General features: G+C 45.6%; 1 protein-coding gene across 1 annotated transcript in view; it reads right to left on the bottom strand.

Annotated features, from left to right (window-relative positions):
* Positions 1-24,012, bottom strand: part of mmd2a (monocyte to macrophage differentiation-associated 2a) — a 58,493-nt gene that overhangs the window by 7,911 nt on the left and 26,570 nt on the right. The window contains exons 2-5 of the mRNA XM_082965450.1: positions 13,878-13,976; positions 13,625-13,745; positions 13,246-13,381; positions 9,170-9,194 (exon numbers count right to left, since the gene is read on the bottom strand). Coding sequence (XP_082821576.1) covers positions 9,170-9,194; positions 13,246-13,381; positions 13,625-13,745; positions 13,878-13,976 — 381 coding nt within the window. The remainder of the gene's footprint in view (positions 1-9,169; positions 9,195-13,245; positions 13,382-13,624; positions 13,746-13,877; positions 13,977-24,012) is intronic.

The following is a 24,012-nucleotide window of genomic DNA, read 5'->3' as shown; positions in this document are numbered from 1 at the left end:
CACACACAGTTATTATACACACAGTTATTATACACACAGTTATTATACACACAGTTATTACACACAGTTATTACACACACAGTTATTACACACACAGTTATTATACACACAGTTGTTACACACACAGTTATTATACACACATTTATTATACACACAGTTATTATACACACAGTTATTACACACACAGTTATTATACACACAGTTATTATACACACAGTTATTACACACAGTTATTACACACACAGTTATTACACACACAGTTATTATACACACAGTTATTATACACACAGTTATTACACACACAGTTATTATACACACAGTTATTACACACAGTTATTACACACACAGTTATTACACACACAGTTATTATACACACAGTTATTATACACACAGTTATTACACACAGTTATTACACACACAGTTATTATACACAGTTATTACACACACAGTTATTATACACAGTTATTAGACACACAGTTATTACAAACTGTTATTATACACGCAGTTATTACACACAGTTATTACACACACAGTTATTACACACAGTTATTACACACACAGTTATTATACACACAGTTATTATACACACAGTTATTACACACACAGTTATTATACACAGTTATTATACACAGTTATTATACACACAGTTATTACACACACAGTTATTATACACAGTTATTATACACAGTTATTATACACACAGTTATTACACACAGTTATTACACACAGTTATTATACACACAGTTATTATACACAGTTATTATACACACAGTTATTATACACAGTTATTATACACACAGTTATTACACACAGTTATTACACACACAGTTATTACACACAGTTATTACACACAGTTATTACACACACAGTTATTATACACAGTTATTATACACAGTTATTATACACACAGTTATTACACACACAGTTATTATACACAGTTATTATACACAGTTATTACACACACAGTTATTACACACAGTTATTACACACAGTTATTATACACACAGTTATTATACACAGTTATTATACACACAGTTATTATACACAGTTATTATACACACAGTTATTACACAGTTATTACACACACAGTTATTACACACAGTTATTACACACAGTTATTATACACACAGTTATTATACACAGTTATTACACACACAGTTATTATACACACAGTTATTATACACAGTTATTAGACACACAGTTATTATACACACAGTTATTACACACAGTTATTACACACAGTTATTATACCCACAGTTATTACACACAGTTATTATACACACAGTTATTATACACAGTTATTATACACACAGTTATTATACACAGTTATTACACACACAGTTATTACACACAGTTATTATACACACAGTTATTACACACACAGTTATTATACACAGTTATTATACAAAGTTATTATACACACAGTTATTACACACACAGTTATTATACACAGTTATTATACACAGTTATTATACACACAGTTATTATACACAGTTATTACACACACAGTTATTATACACACAGTTATTACACACAGATATTATACACAGTTATTATACACACAGTTATTATACACAGTTATTACACACACAGTTATTACACACACAGTTATTACACACACAGTTATTATACACACAGTTATTACACACAGTTATTATACACAGTTATTATACACACAGTTATTATACACACAGTTATTACACACACAGTTATTATACACAGTTATTATACACACAGTTATTACACAGTTATTATACACACAGTTATTATACACAGTTATTATACACACAGTTATTATACACACAGTTATTACACACAGTTATTATACACAGTTATTATACACACAGTTATTATACACAGTTATTATACACAGTTATTACACACACAGTTATTATACAGTTATTATACACAGTTATTATACACACAGTTATTACACACACAGTTATTACACACAGTTATTACACAGTTATTATACACACAGTTATTATACACAGTTATTATACACACAGTTATTATACACAGTTATTATACACACAGTTATTACACACAGTTATTACACACACAGTTATTACACACAGTTATTACACACAGTTATTATACACACAGTTATTATACACAGTTATTACACACACAGTTATTATACACAGTTATTAGACACACAGTTATTACAAACTGTTATTATACACGCAGTTATTACACACAGTTATTACACACAGTTATTATACACAGTTATTACACACAGTTATTATACACACAGTTATTATACACACAGTTATTATACACACAGTTATTATACACAGTTATTACACACACAGTTATTATACACAGTTATTACACACAGTTATTACACACACAGTTATTATACACACAGTTATTATACACACAGTTATTATACACACAGTTATTATACACAGTTATTACACACACAGTTATTATACACAGTTATTACACACACAGTTATTATACACACAGTTATTATACACACAGTTATTATACACACAGTTATTACACACACAGTTATTACACACACAGTTATTATACACACAGTTATTATACACACAGTTATTATACACAGCAGTTATTACACACGGTTATTATACACAGTTATTATACACACGGTTATTACACACGGTTATTACACAGTTATTATACACACAGTTATTACACACAGTTATTACACACACAGTTATTACACACACAGTTATTATACACAGTTATTACACACACAGTTATTACACAGTTATTATACACACAGTTATTATACACACAGTTATTACAGACACAGTTATTATACACACAGTTATTACACACACAGTTATTACACACAGCGTTATTACACACAGTTATTATACACAGAGTTATTACACACACAGTTATTACACACACAGTTATTACACACAGTTATTACACACACAGTTATTACACACAGTTATTATAGACACAGTTATTACACACAGTTATTACACACACAGTTATTATACACGCAGTTATTACACACAGTTATTACACACAGTTATTATACACACAGTTATTACACACAGTTATTATACACACAATTATTACACACAGTTATTACACACAGTTATTATACACACAGTTATTATACACACAATTATTACACACAGTTATTACACAGTTATTACACACAGTTATTATACACACAGTTATTACACACAGTTATTACACACAGTTATTATACACAGTTATTACACACAGTTATTATACACACAATTATTACACACACAGTTATTATACACAGTTATTATACACACAGTTATTACACACAGTTATTATACACACAGTTATTATAGACACAGTTATTACACACAGTTATTATACACACAGTTATTATACACACAGTTATTATACACACAGTTATTATACATGCAGTTATTATACACACAGTTATTACACACAGTTATTACACACACAGTTATTACACACAGTTATTACACACACAGGTATTATACACACACACACAGTTATTACACACACAGTTATTACACACAGTTATTACACACAGTTATTGTACACACAGGTATTATACACAAACACAGTTATTATACACACAGGTATTATACACAAACACAGTTATTATACACACAGTTATTATACACAAGCAAAGTTATTATACACACACAGTTATTATAAAGTTATTATAAACCGTTATTATACACAGCTATCAATAAGTTATTATACAGTTATTATACAGTTATTATACAGTTATTATACACGCACAGGTATTATAAACTGTTATTCCAGTTATTACACACGGTTATTATACACAAAGTTATTACACATAGTTATTATACACACACACAGTTATTATAAAAGTATTATACACAGTTATTACACAGATATTACAAACCATTATTATACAGTTATTATACACACACAGGTATTATAAACAGTTATTATACAGTTATTATACATGCAGTTATTGCACACAGTTATTACCCAGTTATTATACACTCAGTTATAGTACACAGTTAATATACACGCAGTTATTATACAGTTATTATACACACAGTATTATACAGTTATTATACACACAGGTATTATAAACAGTTATTATACACACAGGTATTATAAACAGTTATTATACACACAGTATTAACAGTTATTATACACACAGTTTATAACAGTTATTATACACACAGCTATTACACAGTTATTATACACAATTATTATACAGTTAATATACACAGTTATTATACACAGTTACTATACACAGTTATTATACACAGTTATTACAGTTATTATACACAGTTACTATACACACACAGTTATTATACACAGTTATTACAATTATTATACACAGTTACTATACACACACAGTTATTATACACACACACACACAGTTATTATACCCACAGTTATTACACACAGTTATTATACTGTGATGACCCTCCCACTCTGCGTCGACCCTCCCACTCTTATACGACCCTCCCACTCTGCGTCGACCCTCCCACTCTGTCTGACGACCCTCCCACTCTGATACGACCCTCCCACTCTGATACGACCCTCCCACTCTGATACGACCCTCCCACTCTGCGATGACCCTCCCACTCTGATACGACCCTCCCACTCTGATACGACCCTCCCACTCTGCGACGACCCTCCCACTCTGATACGACCCTCCCACTCTGCGACGACCCTCCCACTCTGATACGACCCTCCCACTCTGATACGACCCTCCTACTCTGATACGACCCTCCCACTCTGATACGACCCTCCCACTCTGATACGACCCTCCCACTCTGATACGACCCTCCCACTCTGCGACGACCCTCCCACTCTGCGACGACCCTCCCACTCTGCGACGACCCTCCCACTCTGTCTGACGACCCTCCCACTCTGATACGACCCTCCCACTTTGTCTGACGACCCTCCCATTCTGATACGACCCTCCCACTCTGATACGACCCTCCCACTCTGATACGATCCTCCCACTCTGCGACGACCCTCCCACTCTGATACGACCCTCCCACTCTGATACGATCCTCCCACTCTGATACGACCCTCCCAGTCTGATACGACCCTCCCACTCTGCGACGACCCTCCCACTCTGCGACGACCCTCCCACTCTGCGACGACCCTCCCACTCTGATACGACCCTCCCACTTTGTCTGACGACCCTCCCATTCTGATACGACCCTCCCACTCTGATACGACCCTCCCACTCTGATACGATCCTCCCACTCTGCGACGACCCTCCCACTCTGATACGACCCTCCCACTCTGATACGATCCTCCCACTCTGATACGACCCTCCCACTCTGTCTGACGACCCTCCCACTCTGTCTGACGACCCTCCCACTCTGCGACGACCCTCCCACTCTGCGACGACCCTCCCACTCTGTCTGCCAAATTCTTCCTCTTTGCTCTTGTTTTCCTTAATAGGATGTCTGTGGGTCGGAGCCGGGAGGGTCGTCAGCGACATGGGACAGACCTGGGATCGGGTGTGTCCCGGGATAAATACACCTTTCCCCCATTCATTGAGGAGACTTTCTCCACGCAGACACACTGTTGGATTTTGGTTGTGCCATTTCTGTGGGAGGGAGGGGCTGCGCTTAGGGAGGCTGGAGGAGGGGCCATCGCGTGCACCATCTGTGGCCGCAGAGGGCACACTGCCGGTCGGTTCTGGGTTGGTCCCTCTGGGAGTCGAGGCAGCAGGCAGAGCACTCTGGCGTCACCCCAGGTGAGTCTGCACCACTCTCATCCAGAGTCCTCTGTTGTCCACCTGTTTGTACCTGTTTGTTTTCCTGAGTTTTCCCAGCATAAGGCGCTCGTCGTTTCAGGCGCGGCTGGGAATTTTATCGACAGAGCGTTCGCCCTTAGTTTAGGGATCCCCGTTATTATTCCTGTGGTTAGACCTTTCCCGGTACACGCTCTGGATAGTCGACCATTAGGGTCCGGGCTAATCAGGGAAGCCACCATCTCCCTGGCCATGGTGACGCAAGGGGGTCACGAGGAGAAGATCAGTCTCTTCCTCATTGACTCTCCTGCATTTCCCGTGGTGCTAGGCCTTTCCTGGTTGGCTCGTCATAACCCCACCATTTCCTGGCAACAGAGGGCTCTCACGGGGTGGTCGCGAGAGTGCTCGGGGAGGTGTGTAGGGGTTTCCGTTGGTGCTACCACGGTGGAAAGTCCAGACCAGGTCTCCACCGTGCGCATCCCCCCTGAATCTGCCGATTTGGCTCTCGCCTTCTCCAAGAAGAAGGCGACTCAATTACCACCTCATCGACGGGGGGATTGTGCGATAAATCTCCTGGTAGACGCTGCACTTCCCAGGAGTCACGTGTATCCCCTGTCGCAAGCAGAGACGGCGGCTATGGAGACATATGTCTCTGATTCCTGCGTCAGGGGGACATTCGGTCCTCCACTTCACCCGTCACCTCGAGTTTCTTTTTGGTTAAGAAGAAGGACGGAGGTTTACGCCCCGTGCATTGACTATCGAGGTCTCAATCAAATCCCGATGAGGTACAGTTACCCGCTACCTCTCATCGCCACGGCGATTGAGTCAATGCACGGGGCGCGCGTCTTCACTAAACTGGATCTCAGGAGCGCGTACAACCTGGTGCGTATTCAGGAGGGAGACGAGTGGAAGACGGTGTTTAGTACAACCTTTAGGGCATTATGAGTACCTCGTCATGCCGTACGGGTTGATGAACGCTCCATCAGTCTTCCAATCCTTTGTGGACGAGATCTTCAGGGACCTGCACGGGCAGGGTGTAGTGGTGTATATCGACGACATTCTGATATACTCCGCTACACGCGACGAGCATGTGTCTCTGGTACGCAGGGTGCTGGGTCATGACCTGTACGTCAAGGCTGAGAAATGCCTGTTCTTCCAACAGTCCGTCTCCTTCCTAGGGTACCGCATTTCCACCTCAGGGGTGGAGATGGAGAGTGATCGCATTTCAGCCGTGCGTAATTGGCCGACTCCCACCACGGTAAAGGAGGTGCAGAGGTTTTTAGGGTTTGCCAACTACTACCGGAGGTTTATCCTGTCAGGGATTTCTTCGTCGGAGGACGATATAGCGAAATCATCGTCGGAAAAAGATTACCAAAATGCAGCAGGGTTGTGATAGTTCATTTTTGAACATTTAATAAACTCAAAAACGAACATACAAAAATAACAAAACGAACTCGCGATTTACAGACAGTCCTGTTAGGCTCACACACGCTAAACACGAAACAATCTCCCACAAATACACAGACAAACACACCCAACTAATATAGGACTTCCAATCAAAGGCAACACCACACAGCTGCCTTCAATTGGAAGTCCACCCCAATTAACTCAACATAGAAACAGATCAACCAGACTACACATAGAAATACATCAACATAGACCATAACTCAAAACCCGGAAATAATAAATCAAACGCCCTCCTAACTAACACACCACCCTGAACCACATAAAACAAATACCCTCTGCCACGTCCTGACCAAACTAAAATGACAATTAACCCTTATACTGGCCAGGACGTGACATATCCGGGGTTTTGGCCAGGTGGCTGCTCCCATTACCTCACTGCTGAAGGGGGGTCCTGTACGTCTGCAGTGGTCGGCTGAGGCGGACAGGGCTTTTGGGCACCTGAGAACTCTGTTTACCTCGGCTCCCGTGCTGGCCCATCCGGATCCCTCTTTGGCGTTCATAGTGGAGGTGGACCCGTCTGAGGCTGGGATAGGAGCTATGCTCTCTCAGCGCTCAGGCACGCCAACGAAGCTCCGCCCCTGTGCTTTCTTCTCGAAGAAGCTCAGCCCGACGGAGCGAAACTATGACGTGGGGGACCGGGAGCTGTTGGCTGTCGTCAAGGCTTTGAAGGCATGGAGACATTGGCTTGAGGGGGCTAAACAACCTTTTCTCATCTGGACTGACCACCGCAATCTGGAGTACATCCGGGCAGCGAGGAGACTGAATCCTCATCAGGCAAGGTGGGCCATGTTCTTTACCCGTTTTGTGTTTACCATGTCCTACAGACCAGGTTCCCAGAATATGAAGGCAGATGCACTGTCCCGGCTGTATGACACAGAGGAGCGGCCCATGGATCAGACTCCCATACTCCCGGCCTCCTGCCTGGTATCGCCGGTCGTGTGGGAGCTGGACGCGGACATTGAGCAGGCGTTGCGTCCAGAGCCCGCTCCCCTCCAGTGTCCCGTCGGGCGTCTGTACGTTCCGTCTGCTGTCCGTGACCAGTTGATCTATTGGGCCCACAAGTCACCCTCCTCTGGTCATCCGGGGATCGGTCGGACGGTGCGCTGTCTGACTGGGAAGTACTGGTGGCCCACTTTGGCTAAGGACGTGAGGGTTTATGTTTCCTCTTGCTCGGTGTGCACCCAGTGCAAGTCTCCTAGGCACCTGCCCAGAAGTAAGTTACAACCCTTACCCGTTCCACAACGGCCGTGGTCGCACCTATCGGTAGATTTCCTTAACGATCTTCCTCCCTCACAGGGTAACACCGCAATCCTGGTCGTTGTGGATCGTTTTTCTAAGTGCTGTCATCTCCTCCCTTTACCCGGTCTCCCTACGGCCCTACAGACTGCGGAGGCCCTGTTTACACACGTCTTCCGGCACTACGGGGTGCCTGAGGACATAGTGTCTGATCGGGGTCCCCAGTTCACGTCGAGGGTCTGGAGGGCGTTCATGGAACAACTGGGGGTCTCGGTCAGCCTTACCTCAGGGTTTCACCCAGAGAGTAACGGGCAGGTGGAGAGAGTAAACCAGGATGTGGGTAGGTTTCTGAGGTCCTATTTCCAGGACTGGCCGGGGGAGTGGGCAGCGTTCGTGCCCTGGGCAGAGATGGCCCAGAAATCGCTCCGCCACTCCTCCACTAACCTTACCCCCTTCCAGTGCGTACTGGGGTATCAGTCAGTTCTGGCTCCTTGGCATCAGAGTCAGACCGAGGCTCCTGCGGTGGACGACTGGTTCTGGCGTGCGGAGGAAACATGGGACGCCGCCCATGTCCACCTTCAGCGCGCCTCGCTGCGTCAGAAAGTGGGCGCAGACCGTCACCGCAGTGAGGACCGGGTCTGGCTCTCGACCCGAAACCTGCCCCTTCGCCTGCCCTGCCGGAAGCTGGGCCCACGGTTTGTGGGGCCATTCAAAGTCCCGAGGAGACTGAACGAGGTGCGTTACAGGTTACCGCTTCCCCCCGATTACCGTATTAACCCCTCGTTCCATGTGTCTCTCCTCAGGCCGGTGGTGGTTGGTCCGCTCCAGGAATCTGAGGTGCGGGAGGTTCCTCTGCCCCCTCTGGACATCGAGGGGGCCCCGGCGTACTCTGTTCGTTCCATCCTGGATTCGAGACGTCGGGCGGGTGGCCTTCAGTACCTCATGGAGTGGGAGGGGTACGGATCGGAGGAGAGGCGCTGGGTTCCGGTGGCGGATGTGTTGGACCCTGAACTGCTGCGCGAGTTCCACCGTCGCCGGCCGGATCGCCCTGCGCCTCGCCCTCTGGGTCGTCCCCGAGGTCGGTGCCAACGCGCTGCTGGAGCCACGGGGGGGGGGGTACTGTCACGACTTCCGCTGAAGTCGGCTCCTCTCCTTGTTCGGGCGGCGTTCGGCGGTCAATGTCACCGGCTTTCTAGGCCATCGCCGCTCCATTTGTTTTGTCTTGTTCCCTGCACACCTGGTTTTCATTCCCTAATCACACAGCATGTATTTATTCCTCTGTTCCCCTCCATGTCTTTGTGTGAGATTGTAATTGTTACGTGTTTCGTGTGTACCAGGCTGGGTTTTTGTCCGTTAGTATTGGGAAACACTGACAGACTCTCAGAACATAGACAACCAGGATCCTTCAGTATATGGAAACACTAAAAGAATCCAGACTGACAACGTTTAAACACCAAATAACGTAGAGCAGAAATAGGCCGATACCCGCTAATTATCATAATCCAGGAAAAAAAAACGTTAAATTCTACAACCACCTAAAAGGAAGCGATTCCCAAACCTTCCATAACAAAGCCATCACCTACAGAGAGATGAACCTGGAGAAGAGTCCCCTAAGCAAGCTGGTCCTGGGGCTCTGTTCACAAACACAAACAGACCCCACAGAGCCCCAGGACAGCAACACAAACAGACCCCACAACCAAATCATGTGAAAATAAAAAATATATTTACTTTGGAAAGAATTAACAAAAAAACAGAGCAAACTAGAATGCTATTTGTCCCTAAACAGAGAGGACACAGAGGCAGAATACCTGACCACTGTGACTGACCCAAACTTAACAGACGCTTTGACAGGTTATATCCTGCCTGTTTGGCCCTGTCCGGGGGTATCATCGGATGGGGCCACAGTGTCTTCTGATCCCTCCTGTCTCAGCCTCCAGTATTTATGCTGCAGTAGTTTATGTGTCGGGGGGCTAGGGTCAGTCTGTTACATCTGGAGTATTTCTCTTGTCTTGTCCGGTGTCCTGTGTGAATTTAAATATGCTCTCTCTAATTCTCTCTTTCTCTCTTTCTGTCTTTCTCTCGGAGGACCTGAGCCCTAGGACCATGCCTCAGGACTACCTGGTATGATGACTCCTTGCTGTCCCCAGTCCACCTGGCCGTGCTGCTGCTCCAGTTTCAACTGTTCTGCCTGCGGCTATGGAACCCTGACCTGTTCACCGGACGTGCTTGTTGCACCCTCGACAACTACTATGATTATTATTATTTGACCATGCTGGTCATTTATGAACATTTTAACATCTTGACCATGTTCTGTTATAATATCCACCCTGCACAGCCAGAAGAGGACTGGCCACCCCTCATAGCCTGGTTCCTCTCTAGGTTTCTTCCTAGGTTTTTGGCCTTTCTAGGGAGTTTTTCCTAGGGAGTTTTTCCTAGCCACCGTGCTTCTTTCACATGCATTGCTTGCTGTTTGGGGTTTAAGGCTGGGTTTCTGTACAGCACTTTGAGAATATCAGCTGATGTACGAAGGGCTATATAAATACATTTGATTTGATTTGACTATGTACTGTGAGCATAGCCTTGCTATTGAGAAACCTTGCTATTGAGAAAGGTCACTGTTGGCTCTCAAGAGAAGACAGGCTATGTGCAACACTGCCCACAAAATGAGGTGGAAACTGAGCTGCCACTTCCTAACCTCCTGCCCAAATGTATGACCATATTAAAGACACATATTTCCCTCAAATTACACAGATCCACAAAGAATTAGAAAACAAACCCAATTTTGATAAACTCCCATATCTACTGGGTGAAATACCACAGAGTTTAATCACAGCAGCAAGATGTGTGACCTGTTGCCGCAAGAAAAGGTCAACCAGTGAAGAACAAACACCATTGTAAATACAACCCATATTTATGTTTATTTATTTTCCCTTTTGGACTTTAACTATTTGCACATCGTTACAACACTGTAGACATGACATGACATCTGAAATGTCTCTCTATTCAGAGATACTAACCGGAGGTGTCTGATCAGAGATACTAACCGTCTGATCAGAGATACTAACCGTCTGATCAGAGATACTAACCGTCTGATCAGAGATACTAACCGGAGGTGTCTGATCAGAGATCAGAGATACTAACCGGAGGTGTCTGATCAGAGATACTAACCGGAGGTGTCTGATCAGAGATACTAACCGTCTGATCAGAGATACTAACCGTCTGATCAGAGATACTAACCGGAGGTGTCTGATCAGAGATACTAACCGTCTGATCAGAGATACTAACCGTCTGATCAGAGATACTAACCGGAGGTGTCTGATCAGAGATACTAACCGTCTGATCAGAGATACTAACCGTCTGATCAGAGATACTAACCGGAGGTGTCTGATCAGAGATACTAACCGGAGGTGTCTGATCAGAGATACTAACCGGAGGTGTCTGATCAGAGATACTAACCGGAGGTGTCTGATCAGAGATACTAACCGGAGGTGTCTGATCAGAGATACTAACCGGAGGTGTCTGATCAGAGATACTAACCGGAGGTGTCTGATCAGAGATACTAACCGGAGGTGTCTGATCAGAGATACTAACCGGAGGTGTCTGATCAGAGATACTAACCGGGTGTCTGATCAGAGATACTAACCGGAGGTGTCTGATCAGAGATACTAACCGTCTGATCAGAGATACTAACCGTCTGATCAGAGATACTAACCGGAGGTGTCTGATCAGAGATACTAACCGTCTGATCAGAGATACTAACTGTTCTGATCAGAGATACTAACCGGAGGTGTCTGATCAGAGATACTAACCGTCTGATCAGAGATACTAACCGGAGGTGTCTGATCAGAGATACTAACCGTCTGATCAGAGATACTAACCGGAGGTGTCTGATCAGAGATACTAACCGTCTGATCAGAGATACTAACCGGAGGTGTCTGATCAGAGATACTAACCGTCTGATCAGAGATACTAACCGGAGGTGTCTGATCAGAGATACTAACCGGAGGTGTCTGATCAGAGATACTAACCGTCTGATCAGAGATACTAACCGGAGGTGTCTGATCAGAGATACTAACCGTCTGATCAGAGATACTAACCGTCTGATCAGAGATACTAACCGGAGGTGTCTGATCAGAGATACTAGAGATACTAACCGGAGGTGTCTGATCAGAGATACTAACCGGAGGTGTCTGATCAGAGATACTAACCGGAGGTGTCTGATCAGAGATACTAACCGGAGGTGTCTGATCAGAGATACTAACCGTCTGATCAGAGATACTAACCGGAGGTGTCTGATCAGAGATACTAACCGGAGGTGTCTGATCAGAGATACTAACCGTCTGATCAGAGATACTAACCGTCTGATCAGAGATACTAACCGGAGGTGTCTGATCAGAGATACTAACCGTCTGATCAGAGATACTAACCGGAGGTGTCTGATCAGAGATACTAACCGTCTGATCAGAGATACTAACCGGAGGTGTCTGATCAGAGATACTAACCGTCTGATCAGAGATACTAACCGGAGGTGTCTGATCAGAGATACTAACCGTCTGATCAGAGATACTAACCGGAGGTGTCTGATCAGAGATACTAACCGGAGGTGCTGATCAGAGATACTAACCGGAGGTGTCTGATCAGAGATACTAACCGTCTGATCAGAGATACTAACCGAGGTGTCTGATCAGAGATACTAACCGGTGCTGATCAGAGATACTAACCGGCAGGTGGGTCTGATCAGAGATACTAACCGTCGATAGGTCGTCTGATCAGAGATACTAACCGGAGGTGTCTGATCAGAGATACTAACCGGAGGTGTCTGATCTCTACCGAGGTCTACTCACCGGTGTGAAACAGAGTGGAGGAGATGAATAGACCGCTAAGCCCCGCCCCGTACAACCAGGCAGCAGCAGCCTGCCATTGGTCCACAGACAGGAAGTAGAGTACAGACCCGCCCACCAGGCTGGGGATGATCCAGACCTGTGGAGGATCATGGGTAAACAAGGCATTGTGGGTAGAACCAGAGATAAACAGATGAATCTGTAGATAGGTGGTGTGTGTAACTCACTCCATGGGTGGCACAGCCGGCATGTCATAGTCTGTAGGCGAACTCCAGGATGGACTCTGCCATCAGACCTGGAAACACACAACCAGGATACTGCTGAACACAACCAGGATACTGCTGAACACAACCTGGATACTGCTGAACACTCACCAGGATACTGCGAACTCAACCAGGATACTGCATGCAACCTGGATAGCTGACACAACCAGGATACTGCTGAACACAACCAGGATACTGCTGAACACAACCTGGATACTGCTGAACACTACCAGGATACTGCTGAACACAACCAGGATACTGCTGAACACAACCAGGATACTGCTGAACACAACCAGGATACTGCTGAACACAACCAGGATACTGCTGAACACAACCAGGATACTGCTGAACACAACCAGGATACTGCTGAACACAACCAGGATACTGCTGAACACAACCTGGATACTGCTGAACACTACCAGGATACTGCTGAACACAACCTGGATACTGCTGAACACAACCAGGATACTGCTGAACACAACCAGGATACTGCTGAACACAACCAGGATACTGCTGAACACAACCAGGATACTGCTGAACACAACCAGGATACTGCTGAACACAACCAGGATACTGCTGAACACAACCAGGATACTGCTGAACACAACCAGGATACTGCTGAACACAACCAGGATACTGCTGAACACAACCAGGATACTGCTGAACACAACCAGGATACTGCTGAACACAACCAGGATACTGCTGAACACAACCAGGATACTGCTGAACACAACCAGGATACTGCTGAACACAACCAGGATACTGCTGAACACTACCAGGATACTGCTGAACACAACCAGGATACTGCTGAACACAACCAGGATACTGCTGAACCGCCATTCAACCAGGATACTGCTGAACACAACCAGGATACTGCTGAACACAACCAGGATACTGCTGAACACAACCAGGATACTGCTGAACACAACCAGGATACTGCTGAACACAACCAGGATACTGCTGAACACAACCAGGATACTGCTGAACCGCCATTCAACCAGGATACTGCTGAACACAACCAGGATACTGCTGAACACAACCAGGATACTGCTGAACACAACCAGGATACTGCTGAACACAACCAGGATACTGCTGAACACAACCAGGATACTGCTGAACACTACCAGGATACTGCTGAACACAACCAGGATACTGCTGAACACAACCAGGATACTGCTGAACACAACCAGGATACTGCTGAACTCTGCCATTCAACCAGGATACTGCTGAACTCTGCCATTCAACCAGGATACTGCTGAACTCTGCCATTCAACCAGGATACTGCTGAACACAGCCATTCAACCAGGATACTGCTGAACTCTGCCATTCAACCAGGATACTGCTGAACTCTGCCATTCAACCAGGATACTGCTGAACTCTGCCATTCAACCAGGATACTGCTGAACTCTGCCATTCAACCAGGATACTGCTGAACTCTGCCATTCAACCAGGATACTGCTGAACTCTGCCATTCAACCAGGATACTGCTGAACTCTGCCATTCAACCAGGATACTGCTGAACTCTGCCATTCAACCAGGATACTGCTGAACTCTGCCATTCAACCAGGATACTGCTGAACTCTGCCATTCAACCAGGATACTGCTGAACTCTGCCATTCAACCAGGATACTGCTGAACTCTCCATTCAACCAGGATACTGCTGAACTCTGCCATTCAACCAGGATACTGCTGAACTCTGCCATTCAACCAGGATACTGCTGAACTCTGCCATTCAACCAGGATACTGCTGAACTCTGCCATTCAACCAGGATACTGCTGAACTCTGCCATTCAACCAGGATACTGCTGAACTCTGCCATTCAACCAGGATACTGCTGAACTCTGCCATTCAACCAGGATACTGCTGAACTCTGCCATTCAACCAGGATACTGCTGAACTCTGCCATTCAACCAGGATACTGCTGAACTCTGCCATTCAACCAGGATACTGCTGAACTCTGCCATTCAACCAGGATACTGCTGAACTCTGCCATTCAACCAGGATACTGCTGAACTCTGCCATTCAACCAGGATACTGCTGAACTCTGCCATTCAACCAGGATACTGCTGAACTCTGCCATTCAACCAGGATACTGCTGAACTCTGCCATTCAACCAGGATACTGCTGAACTCTGCCATTCAACCAGGATACTGCTGAACTCTGCCATTCAACCAGGATACTGCTGAACTCTGCCATTCAACCAGGATACTGCTGAACTCTGCCATTCAACCAGGATACGCATACTGCTGAACTCTGCCATTCAACCAGGATACTGCTGAACTCTGCCATTCAACCAGGATACTGCTGAACTCTGCCATTCAACCAGGATACTGCTGAACTCTGCCATTCAACCAGGATACTGCTGAACTCTACCATTCAACACAGGATACTGCTGAACTCTGCCATTCAACCAGGATACTGCTGAACTCTGCCATTCAACCAGGATACTGCTGAACTCTACCATTCAACCAGGATACTGCATGAACTCTGACCATTCAACCAGGATACTGCTGAACTCTGCCATTCAACCAGGATACTGCTGAACTCTGCCATTCAACCAGGATACTGCTGAACTCTGCCATTCAACCAGGATACTGCTGAACTCTGACCATTCAACCAGGATACTGCTGAACTCTGCCATTCAACCAGGATACTGCTGAACTCTGCCATTCAACCAGGATACTGCTGAACTCTGCCATTCAACCAGGATACTGCTGAACTCTGCCATTCAACCAGGATACTGCTGAACTCTGCCATTCAACCAGGATACTGCTGAACACAACCAGGATACTGCTGAACTCTGCCATTCAACCAGGATACTGCTGAACTCTAGCCATTCAACCAGGATACTGCTGAACTCTGCCATTCAACCTGGATACTGCTGAACTCTGCCATTCAACCAGGATACTGCTGAACTCTGCCATTCAACCAGGATACTGCTGAACTCTGCCATTCAACCAGGATACTGCTGAACTCTGCCATTCAACCAGGATACTGCTGAACTCTGCCATTCAACCAGGATACTGCTGAACTCTACCATTCAACCAGGATACTGCTGAACTCTGCCATTCAACCAGGATACTGCTGAACTCTGCCATTCAACCAGGATACTGCTGAACTCTGCCATTCAACCAGGATACTGCTGAACTCTGCCATTCAACCAGGATACTGCTGAACTCTGCCATTCAACCAGGATACTGCTGAACTCTGCCATTCAACCAGGATACTGCTGAACTCTGCCATTCAACCAGGATACTGCTGAACTCTGCCATTCAACCAGGATACTGCTGAACACAACCAGGATACTGCTGAACTCTGCCATTCAACCAGGATACTGCTGAACTCTGCCATTCAACCAGGATACTGCTGAACTCTGCCATTCAACCAGGATACTGCTGAACTCTGCCATTCAACCAGGATACTGCTGAACTCTGCCATTCAACCAGGATACTGCTGAACTCTGCCATTCATAACCAGGATACTGCTGAACTCTGCCATTCAACCAGGATACTGCTGAACACAACCAGGATACTGCTGAACTCTGCCATTGCAACCAGGATACTGCTGAACTCTGCCATTCAACCAGGATACTGCTGAACTCTGCCATTCAACCAGGATACTGCTGAACTCTGCCATTCAACCAGGATACTGCTGAACTCTGCCATTCAACCAGGATACTGCTGAACTCTACCATTCAACCAGGATACTGCTGAACTCTGCCATTCAACCAGGATACTGCTGAACTCTGCCATTCAACCAGGATACTGCTGAACTCTGCCATTCAACCAGGATACTGCTGAACTCTGCCATTCAACCAGGATACTGCTGAACTCTGCCATTCAACCAGGATACTGCTGAACTCTGCCATTCAACCAGGATACTGCTGAACTCTGCCATTCAACCTGGATACTGCTGAACTCTGCCATTCAACCAGGATACTGCTGAACACAACCAGGATACTGCTGAACACAACCTGGATACTGCTGAACACGAACTCTGCCATTCAACCAGGATACTGCTGAACTCTGCCATTCAACCAGGATACTGCTGAACTCTGCCATTCAACCAGGATACTGCTGAACTCTACCATTCAACCAGGATACTGCTGAACTCTCCATTCAACCAGGATACTGCTGAACTCTGCCATTCAACCAGGATACTGCTGAACTCTGCCATTCAACCAGGATACTGCTGAACACAACCAGGATACTGATGAACACAACCAGGATACTGCTGAACACAACCAGGATACTGCTGAACACAACCAGGATACTGCGAACTCTGCCATTCAACCAGGATACTGCTGAACTCTGCCATTCAACCAGGATACTGCTGAACACAACCATTCAACCAGGATACTGCTGAACTCTACCATTCAACCAGGATACTGCTGAACTCTGCCATTCAACCAGGATACTGCTGAACTCTGCCATTCAACCAGGATACTGCTGAACTCTGCCATTCAACCAGGATACTGCTGAACTCTGCCATTCAACCAGGATACTGCTGAACTCTGCCATTCAACCAGGATACTGCTGAACTCTGCCATTCAACCAGGATACTGCTGAACACAACCAGGATACTGCTGAACTCTGCCATTCAACCAGGATACTGCTGAACTCTGCCATTCAACCAGGATACTGCTGAACTCTGCCATTCAACCAGGATACTGCTGAACTCTACCATTCAACCAGGATACTGCTGAACTCTGCCATTCAACCAGGATACTGCTGAACTCTGCCATTCAACCAGGATACTGCTGAACTCTGCCATTCAACCAGGATACTGCTGAACTCTGCCATTCAACCAGGATACTGCTGAACTCTGCCATTCAACCAGGATACTGCTGAACACAACCGGATACTGCTGAACACAACCGGATACTGCTGAACACAACCAGGATACTGCTGAACACAACCAGGATACTGCTGAACACTACCAGGATACTGCTGAACTCTGCCATTCAACCAGGATACTGCTGAACTCTACCATTCAACCAGGATACTGCTGAACTCTATCATTCAACCAGGATACTGCTGAACTCTGCCATTCATGAACCTGGATACTGCTGAACTCTGCTGTTTAATGTGTCTCCTGGCCTCTATAATGTGTGTGTGTGTGTGTGTGTGTGTGTGTGTGTGTGTGTGTGTGTGTGTGTGTGTGTGTGTGCTGTGTGTCTGTGTCTGTGTCTGTGTGTGTGTGTGTGTGTGTGTGTGTGTGTGTGTGTGTGTGTGTGTGTGTCGTGTGTGTGTGTGTGTGTGTCTGTGTCTGTGTGTGTGTGTGTGTGTCTTTAATCAGCAGTAAATCTCTCAATCCCAGTTTACAGAGAGGCACATCTGGACATGTTATGAAACCACATTTCATAAGTCAACACACACACACACACACACACACACACACACACACACACACACACAGACACACACACATCACAGGGTTCACGGTAGTGCCTGATTCAACACAGGGTCCCTCGGGCCCGAGCAGAAGCTGTGTGACGGGAAGGTTCAGGGTTCAGGGGTCAGGGTTCAGGGTTCAGGGGTCAGGGTTCAGGGTTCAGGGGTTCAGGGTTCAGGGTTCAGGGGTTCAGGGTTCAGGGGTCAGGGTTCAGGGGTCAGGGTTCAGGGTAGCTATTTACTTCCATGTTGTTTGGTTAGTTGCGTCATTCCACACATTGTGTTAAATCTGTTTGTATTTTCTCTAAATCCCTTTCAGTATTTTCTCTAAATCCCTTTCAGTATTTTCTTTAAATCCCTTTCAGTATTTTCTCTAAATCCATTTCTACCATTTTGATGTATAAGATGATCCATTTCCCCATATAAAGGTTTTAGTTACCTAGAGAGATACGGGATGTGGAGGCTGCTCTAACGGGCCTTATTCAGCTCATAAAGGTTTTAGTAACCTAGAGAGATACGGGATGTGGAGGCTGCTCTAACGGGCCTTATTCAGCTCATAAAGGTTTTAGTTACCTAGAGAGATACGGGATGTGGAGGCTGCTCTAACGGGCCTTATTCAGCTCATAAAGGTTTTAGTTACCTAGAGAGATACGGGATGTGGAGGCTGCTCTAACGGGCCTTATTCAGCTCATAAAGGTTTTAGTTACCTAGAGAGATACGGGATGTGGAGGCTGCTCTAACGGGCCTTATTCAGCTCATAAAGGTTTTAGTTACCTAGAGAGATACGGGATGTGGAGGCTGCTCTAACGGGCCTTATTCAGCTCATAAAGGTTTTAGTTACCTAGAGAGATACGGGATGTGGAGGCTGCTCTAACGGGCCTTATTCAGCTCATAAAGGTTTTAGTTACCTAGAGAGATACGGGATGTGGAGGCTGCTCTAACGGGCCTTATTCAGCTCATAAAGGTTTTAGTTACCTAGAGAGATACGGGATGTGGAGGCTGCTCTAACGGGCCTTATTCAGCTCATAAAGGTTTTAGTTACCTAGAGAGATACGGGATGTGGAGGCTGCTCTAACGGGCCTTATTCAGCTCATAAAGGTTTTAGTTACCTAGAGAGATACGGGATGTGGAGGCTGCTCTAACGGGCCTTATTCAGCTCATAAAGGTTTTAGTTACCTAGAGAGATACGGGATGTGGAGGCTGCTCTAACGGGCCTTATTCAGCTCATAAAGGTTTTAGTTACCTAGAGAGATACGGGATGTGGAGGCTGCTCTAACGGGCCTTATTCAGCTCATAAAGGTTTTAGTTACCTAGAGAGATACGGGATGTGGAGGCTGCTCTAACGGGCCTTATTCAGCTCATAAAGGTTTTAGTTACCTAGAGAGATACGGGATGTGGAGGCTGCTCTAACGGGCCTTATTCAGCTCATAAAGGTTTTAGTTACCTAGAGAGATACGGGATGTGGAGGCTGCTCTAACGGGCCTTATTCAGCTCATAAAGGTTTTAGTTACCTAGAGAGATACGGGATGTGGAGGCTGCTCTAACGGGCCTTATTCAGCTCATAAAGGTTTTAGTTACCTAGAGAGATACGGGATGTGGAGGCTGCTCTAACGGGCCTTATTCAGCTCATAAAGGTTTTAGTTACCTAGAGAGATACGGGATGTGGAGGCTGCTCTAACGGGCCTTATTCAGCTCATAAAGGTTTTAGTTACCTAGAGAGATACGGGATGTGGAGGCTGCTCTAACGGGCCTTATTCAGCTCATAAAGGTTTTAGTTACCTAGAGAGATACGGGATGTGGAGGCTGCTCTAACGGGCCTTATTCAGCTCATAAAGGTTTTAGTTACCTAGAGAGATACGGGATGTGGAGGCTGCTCTAACGGGCCTTATTCAGCTCATAAAGGTTTTAGTTACCTAGAGAGATACGGGATGTGGAGGCTGCTCTAACGGGCCTTATTCAGCTCATAAAGGTTTTAGTTACCTAGAGAGATACGGGATGTGGAGGCTGCTCTAACGGGCCTTATTCAGCTCATAAAGGTTTTAGTTACCTAGAGAGATACGGGATGTGGAGGCTGCTCTAACGGGCCTTATTCAGCTCATAAAGGTTTTAGTTACCTAGAGAGATACGGGATGTGGAGGCTGCTCTAACGGGCCTTATTCAGCTCATAAAGGTTTTAGTTACCTAGAGAGATACGGGATGTGGAGGCCGCTCTAACGGGCCTTATTCAGCTCATAAAGGTTTTAGTTACCTAGAGAGATACGGGATGTGGAGGCCGCTCTAACGGGCCTTATTCAGCTCATAAAGGTTTTAGTTACCTAGAGAGATACGGGATGTGGAGGCCGCTCTAACGGGCCTTATTCAGCTCATAAAGGTTTTAGTTACCTAGAGAGATACGGGATGTGGAGGCCGCTCTAACGGGCCTTATTCAGCTCATAAAGGTTTTAGTTACCTAGAGAGATACGGGATGTGGAGGCCGCTCTAACGGGCCTTATTCAGCTCATAAAGGTTTTAGTTACCTAGAGAGATACGGGATGTGGAGGCTGCTCTAACGGGCCTTATTCAGCTCATAAAGGTTTTAGTTACCTAGAGAGATACGGGATGTGGAGGCTGCTCTAACGGGCCTTATTCAGCTCATAAAGGTTTTAGTTACCTAGAGAGATACGGGATGTGGAGGCTGCTCTAACGGGCCTTATTCAGCTCATAAAGGTTTTAGTTACCTAGAGAGATACGGGATGTGGAGGCTGCTCTAACGGGCCTTATTCAGCTCATAAAGGTTTTAGTTACCTAGAGAGATACGGGATGTGGAGGCTGCTCTAACGGGCCTTATTCAGCTCATAAAGGTTTTAGTTACCTAGAGAGATACGGGATGTGGAGGCTGCTCTAACACGCCTTATTCAGCTCATAAAGGTTTTAGTTACCTAGAGAGATACGGGATGTGGAGGCTGCTCTAACGGGCCTTATTCAGCTCATAAAGGTTTTAGTTACCTAGAGAGATACGGGATGTGGAGGCTGCTCTAACGGGCCTTATTCAGCTCATAAAGGTTTTAGTTACCTAGAGAGATACGGGATGTGGAGGCTGCTCTAACGGGCCTTATTCAGCTCATAAAGGTTTTAGTTACCTAGAGAGATACGGGATGTGGAGGCTGCTCTAACGGGCCTTATTCAGCTCATAAAGGTTTTAGTTACCTAGAGAGATACGGGATGTGGAGGCTGCTCTAACGGGCCTTATTCAGCTCATAAAGGTTTTAGTTACCTAGAGAGATACGGGATGTGGAGGCTGCTCTAACGGGCCTTATTCAGCTCATAAAGGTTTTAGTTACCTAGAGAGATACGGGATGTGGAGGCTGCTCTAACGGGCCTTATTCAGCTCATAAAGGTTTTAGTTACCTAGAGAGATACGGGATGTGGAGGCTGCTCTAACGGGCCTTATTCAGCTCATAAAGGTTTTAGTTACCTAGAGAGATACGGGATGTGGAGGCTGCTCTAACGGGCCTTATTCAGCTCATAAAGGTTTTAGTTACCTAGAGAGATACGGGATGTGGAGGCTGCTCTAACGGGCCTTATTCAGCTCATAAAGGTTTTAGTTACCTAGAGAGATACGGGATGTGGAGGCTGCTCTAACGGGCCTTATTCAGCTCATAAAGGTTTTAGTTACCTAGAGAGATACGGGATGTGGAGGCCGCTCTAACGGGCCTTATTCAGCTCATAAAGGTTTTAGTTACCTAGAGAGATACGGGATGTGGAGGCCGCTCTAACGGGCCTTATTCAGCTCATAAAGGTTTTAGTTACCTAGAGAGATACGGGATGTGGAGGCCGCTCTAACGGGCCTTATTCAGCTCATAAAGGTTTTAGTTACCTAGAGAGATACGGGATGTGGAGGCCGCTCTAACGGGCCTTATTCAGCTCATAAAGGTTTTAGTTACCTAGAGAGATACGGGATGTGGAGGCCGCTCTAACGGGCCTTATTCAGCTCATAAAGGTTTTAGTTACCTAGAGAGATACGGGATGTGGAGGCTGCTCTAACGGGCCTTATTCAGCTCATAAAGGTTTTAGTTACCTAGAGAGATACGGGATGTGGAGGCTGCTCTAACGGGCCTTATTCAGCTCATAAAGGTTTTAGTTACCTAGAGAGATACGGGATGTGGAGGCTGCTCTAACGGGCCTTATTCAGCTCATAAAGGTTTTAGTTACCTAGAGAGATACGGGATGTGGAGGCTGCTCTAACGGGCCTTATTCAGCTCATAAAGGTTTTAGTTACCTAGAGAGATACGGGATGTGGAGGCTGCTCTAACGGGCCTTATTCAGCTCATAAAGGTTTTAGTTACCTAGAGAGATACGGGATGTGGAGGCTGCTCTAACGGGCCTTATTCAGCTCATAAAGGTTTTAGTTACCTAGAGAGATACGGGATGTGGAGGCTGCTCTAACGGGCCTTATTCAGCTCATAAAGGTTTTAGTTACCTAGAGAGATACGGGATGTGGAGGCTGCTCTAACGGGCCTTATTCAGCTCATAAAGGTTTTAGTTACCTAGAGAGATACGGGATGTGGAGGCTGCTCTAACGGGCCTTATTCAGCTCATAAAGGTTTTAGTTACCTAGAGAGATACGGGATGTGGAGGCTGCTCTAACGGGCCTTATTCAGCTCATAAAGGTTTTAGTTACCTAGAGAGATACGGGATGTGGAGGCTGCTCTAACGGGCCTTATTCAGCTCATAAAGGTTTTAGTTACCTAGAGAGATACGGGATGTGGAGGCTGCTCTAACGGGCCTTATTCAGCTCATAAAGGTTTTAGTTACCTAGAGAGATACGGGATGTGGAGGCTGCTCTAACGGGCCTTATTCAGCTCATAAAGGTTTTAGTTACCTAGAGAGATACGGGATGTGGAGGCTGCTCTAACGGGCCTTATTCAGCTCATAAAGGTTTTAGTTACCTAGAGAGATACGGGATGTGGAGGCCGCTCTAACGGGCCTTATTCAGCTCATAAAGGTTTTAGTTACCTAGAGAGATACGGGATGTGGAGGCCGCTCTAACGGGCCTTATTCAGCTCATAAAGGTTTTAGTTACCTAGAGAGATACGGGATGTGGAGGCCGCTCTAACGGGCCTTATTCAGCTCAT

Source organism: Salmo salar, chromosome 18 (genome assembly GCF_965601325.2).
Source record: "Salmo salar chromosome 18, fSalSal1, whole genome shotgun sequence".
Classification (NCBI taxonomy): Eukaryota; Metazoa; Chordata; class Actinopteri; order Salmoniformes; family Salmonidae; genus Salmo; species Salmo salar.
Note: the sequence above shows the minus strand (reverse complement) of the source record. Positions and strands in the feature narration are given on the sequence as shown.